Raw genomic sequence first — 5,432 nt, forward strand, 5'->3', positions numbered from 1 at the left:
ATAGTTTTTCCAGCTTGCGGTCTGCTGTCACTACAAGAGCGGCCTCTAGAGGCAAATCACTGACGCCACATGCTGTTTGTTTTTACACTAATATTTATTATTTACTATGTATTCATTATATTTATATAAATATATTCATATTTATTTCCTGTAGCGCATTATCATGATTCAGTACAGTTTTCAAAAAAAATTTTTTATAAAGTATGTTTGTTTTTTTATTCTGTATTCATTTTAAAAACCATCGCTTGATTCATCGTTTATCGGCAAGTACAATCCATTCATCGGTCGACCTCTAGTTATTAACAGAGCCTAATTATTTGTTCGATTTACCCACCAATCATGTGCATATTTAAGTAAATGTTTGGATTTCAATAACAATGAACATGAAAAAATGTCATTATTATAGTAATCGTGCTGTTTTAATAAAAGTGATGCTCATTTGTCTGTACGGTGCAAAACAAAATATTAAACTAATTATCATTAGGAGGCATAATAATAATTTAAAATCATAATAAAATCTCCACTATAATACTGGTAGTCACTCCGGCCCATGAAAAAGGAAAAATTATGTGGCCCTCGCAGAAAAAAGTTTGAGGACCCCTGGCCTAATTCAAACTCCACTTCCCAAGCAGACAACGTTACCTTCAAACATGGTTGCCATACACACACACACACACACACACACACACTTATCTCCCACAACTCACATACTAGTGTTCACAATCATCAAACTATTTCTAATGACATCTATAGCCACTACACAAAAACACTGTGATTAAGTGAAAATGTTGAAAAATATATACTCGGTTGTTTTAGTCTCGTTTTTTTTTTCTCTGTGTTTCAAATTTATTCCCGACATGTTTTGCCTCAAGCTCTCGATTCTTGGCTGTTCTTCAATATCTGGTTTGTTGATCTAATTATTATTTTTTTGCCTGCCCTTATTCTGTACCTTTGCCATTGTATATATTCACTTACATGACATTCTTTTGTAGCCTTTATATGAATGAGCTGGAGGAGAACCTGGCAACCCTGACCCTGCATATCATCCTGAGCATAACTATTTGTTCAAGTTGCCATGTTCAAATCTTTCCACATTTATGTCAGCAAACTTGCCAAATGTCAAACTCTATCTGATTAAGCCACTGAATTGGCTGTTCTTGTCAAATTCACAGATCTACATGTTTTTTTCTCCTTTTAGCGCCTGAGGTAGCTGTCATGCTTTTGCAATGAATCAAGACCATATGAGTGACCATGAGTGCTTTAGCTCTGTGTTCTGTGCAAACATAACGATTTCACTCTTGTCCTTGATTTGATCTGAACTCTATCTTTCTGTAGCTTCTGACAGTCTACAAGCACCATTATTGTTCTTCAGTAGTTTCACACCAGCTACGCTTCTGCTTGTGATGGAAACAAATCCACTGCTCAGGTTTTCAGCCTGTGTGAAAGTCACTGTGTGAAGAGTAAAAACAGTTCACCACTTTCACCTCATTTTTTTAGGCCGTTTAGTCAGAGGGAGAAAATGCTCTAATGGAACTACGATGCCTCTAGTGTTCCTGCCATCGCTTAGTTATTGTAAAACCCCTTCACTTTGTTTTATTGCCTTCCTGTGCTTTGGTTCTCCTCCCGTTCTATAAATAAGGCTTCGGTTTATCTCTGGAGTTAAACCCACCCTAGTCATTTCTTCCAAACAGCTGGTGCAGCATGTGTAGGGCTTATGGCCTTGCAAGCAAATCACCCGCAAATTTAGGGGCCACGTCACAAACTCTGGAGTTGGTGAAGTCCAATCGTTACGATTAATATTTACCAAGGGAAAGTTTGGCGTATTCAGAAATGGGTTAAGCACTTGAAAATGACTTGCAAGATGTTTGTAGCATCCATCAGTCCTCGTCCTTCCTGACCTCTTGGACCTGGACTTAATGGCAAAGCATAGCCGAAGATAGTTTCTTGTCGAATTAGAGAAAGTATTATACGAGTTGACATAAAGAGGACCACCATGACACCAGTGGAAATTCGTTCCCATACTATCCTTATGCCACCCAAGTGATCATATATGGGTGCAACCGCATATTTTCCAAGAAGTAGGGCAGGATCATGGTTGGCACCCCCTCCCCTTTCCAGAAAAGTTGGGTAAATACAGCAATAAATACACTGCATGCAATGGCAAAAGAAGTAAGGAACATTTGCTAAAATACTAAAACTCTCTATGTGTCCAGCACGTGGACTGTGGAGAGCGTAAGCTAGATAATAAGCTAATAAGATTGAAATAGCCTCGGTGGTGTCCCCTGCCGTGGGGCACGTGGATCCGTCAGGGCAACCTATTTATCTTCAGCTCAGTCTATTAGATCTTCCCTCTTTAAAGAATGTTTCCTCTCCATCCTCAGATTCACTTATGTTCCTCTAATCTCCTCAGTCATTATGGGCTTTATGACTGCACATTAAACACTCCACCTAAACTAGAGCCCACTGTGTGGCCTACAAACCACCGAGTGCTACTGAACACATCAGTGAGAGAGAAGCGTCCAAACTACTGATCATCGCTCTTTATCTGCAGGAAGTTCAGCCTACACATGCTACAGGAATAGAAGAGGAGGGAAAGACAAAAAAAAGGAGAAGAAAAAGCAATTAAATTCAAAAGGGAAAATTAAGGGAATAAGTAAAGGAAATGAAGGAAGGAAGGATGAAGAGAAGGAAAATAGTGGTTAAGGGAGGGAAAGGAGAGGAAAGGAAAGGAAAGGAAAGGAAAGGAAAGGAAAGGAAAGGAAAGGAAAGGAAAGGAAAGGAAAGGAAGGAAAGGAAAGGAAAGGAGAGGAAAGGAGAGGAATGGAGAGGAACGGAGAGGAAAGGAAAGGAAAGGAAAGGAAAGGAAAGGTAAGGAAACGAAAGGAAAGGAAAGGAGAGGAAAGGAAGGGAACGGAAAGGAACGGAACGGAAGGCAGAGGAAAGGAAAGGAGAGGAGAGAAGAGGAGAGGAGAGAGAAGAGTAGAGGAATAGAAAGAAGAGGAAAGAAGAGGAAAGGAGAGGAGAGAAGAGAAGAGGAGAGAAAAGAAAGAAAAGAGAGGAAAGAAGAGGAACGGATAAGAGAGGAAAGGAAAGGAAAGGTAAGGAAAGAAAAGGAGAGGAACGGAGAGGAAAGGAAAGGAAAGGAAAGAAAAGAAGAGGAAAGAAAAGGAACGGAGAAGACAGGAAAGGAAAGGAAAGAAAAGGAGAGGAAAGGAAAGGAAAGGAAAGGAAAGAAAAGAAAAGGAGAGGAACGGCGAGGAGAGGAGAGGAAAGGAAAGGAAAGAAAGGGTAAGGAAATGAAATGAAATGAAAGGAAAGGAATGGAGAGGAAAGGAAAGGAAAGAAAAGGAAATGGGAGGAGAGGAAAGGAAAGGAAAGGAAAGAAAGGGCAAGGAAATAAAAGAAAAGGAAAGGAAAGAAAGCTTAAGGAAAAGAAGGAAAGGAAAGGGAAGGGAAGGAAAGAAAAGAAAGAAAGAAAGAAAAATGAAAGAAAGGGGAAAAAAGAAAAGGAGAGTAAAGGAAAGAAAAGGAAATAGAGGAAGAAGCTAAGAAGGAAAGAGTTCCTGAGAGTTGTGTGACTGAATGGAAAAAATGCTAATTACCTGTAATATTATATTACATTACATTACATTACATTATATTATATTATATTATATTATATTTTACAGAACTGGACTTTTTTAAACTCAAAAGGTCAAAAACAAATGATTTTTGTCTATATAATTTGGACCTTTTTACGTTGTTAGTTAGTTAGTTTGTTTGTTTGTTTGTGGGTGATGCAGTCTGCTAGCTTCAGACTTACCACGGAGTTCTTCATGGTCGATTTCACGGTGAATCCTACAGTCAGCACTGTGGGTTGCTTTCTACGGAAAGTTCTCATGGTTTGTACACGAGGCATTCAAGAGCAAAGCGATTAAAAAACCAGCAAAAAAAAAAAAACCCAACGCGGACAGAGTAGTGCTTAATTGGGAGACTGGTGAGAAGATCTCCCATTACAATAACGCCGAGGAAGCGTTTTGTTAGGGTTGCTAGGAAAACACAGCCGTTGCTATGCGCCAGTTACGTGGTGCGCGCGCATTCCAACCCGGAAATGAGGGCGCATCAAATTAATCAACTTAATAACACAAACAAAAATATTTTATTTTATATTTTAATGAAGTAGAATATACTTTTTATTATAACTATAATTGTTATAATTGAAATATTAATAATAATATATTTTGACATAAAATAGTGGTATATATTTATTTTGTCAAAATCTTCTTCTTCATCCGTCTCCATACCCCCTGTCCTCTACATCTGCCTCTTTCACACCAACCACCTGCATGTCTTGCCTCACCACGTCCATAAACCTCCTCTTTGGTCTTCCTCTTTTCCTCCTTCCTGGTGTTTCCATCCTGAGCTCTCTCCTACTGATATACCCCATGTCCCTCCTCTGCACACGTCCAAACCATCTCAATCTCGCCTCCCTCACCTTGTCTCCAAAACGTCCTACATGTGCTGTCCCTCTAATAAACTCATTTCCAATCCTGTTCATCCTCATCACTCCCAACGAAAACCTCAACATCTTCAGCTCTGCTACCTCCAGCTCCACCTCCTGTCTTTTACTCAATGCCACTGTCTCTAAACCATACAACATCTCAGTTCTCACCACAGTCCTATAAACTTTCCCTTTCACTCTCACAGATACTCTTCTACCACATCACTCCTGCTATCACTCTTCTCCACCCACTCCACCCTGCCTGCACTCTTTTCTTCACTTCTCTAACACACTCTCCATCACTTTGCACTGTTGCACCTCAGGTACCTGAACTCCTCCACCTTCTCCAGCTCTTCTCCCTGTAACCACACCACTCCACTGCCCTCCCTCTCATTCACACACATGTACTCTGTCTTACTCCTACTGACTTTCATTCCCCTTCTCTCCATCGCACCTCTCCAGGCTCTTCTCAACCTGCTTACTACTCTCACTACAAATCACAATACCATCCGCAAACATCATAGTCCTATATATATATATATATATATATATATATATATATATATATATATATATATATATATATAAATTCTTAATGAAAATATTATTATTAGTGGTGCTTGAAAAGCATCACTATTATAATTGTGTGGGATATTCTTCTTCTTCCTATTATTATTATTATTAATATTGTTGCTTTCTGAAATCTCACTCTGATGACTGTAGGTTCTGGTTCCTATCGTGCTCCTGACTCCGAAATTCCGTTTCTAGTGTTTTTGCTCTTCTTCTTTTCGCATTTGTTGCTTTTCTGTTTGCTGAATAATAATAATCGGGTCATTGCCCTTTCCAGCGTTGTTCTCCAGGACTTGTCGGCCAACATTATGTACTTAATCCAAGCTGGCGCATCCCTGGTACGCCAAGTACTTGTCTGCTGGGCTTAGTGAGAATACCTGGC

The 5,432-nt window shown here is 39.5% G+C and overlaps 1 protein-coding gene across 2 annotated transcripts in view; it reads right to left on the reverse strand.

Annotated features, from left to right (window-relative positions):
- Nucleotides 1-4,034, reverse strand: part of pacrg (PARK2 co-regulated) — a 93,372-nt gene extending 89,338 nt beyond the window's left edge. For both annotated transcript variants that reach the window (XM_046855356.1, XM_046855355.1), the window contains exon 1: nt 3,803-4,034. In XM_046855356.1, coding sequence (XP_046711312.1) covers nt 3,803-3,898 — 96 coding nt within the window. In that variant the 5' untranslated portion in view covers nt 3,899-4,034. The remainder of the gene's footprint in view (nt 1-3,802) is intronic.
- Between the last annotated feature and the right edge of the window lie 1,398 nt (nt 4,035-5,432).

This window comes from Silurus meridionalis, chromosome 8, assembly GCF_014805685.1.
Source record: "Silurus meridionalis isolate SWU-2019-XX chromosome 8, ASM1480568v1, whole genome shotgun sequence".
Classification (NCBI taxonomy): Eukaryota; Metazoa; Chordata; class Actinopteri; order Siluriformes; family Siluridae; genus Silurus; species Silurus meridionalis.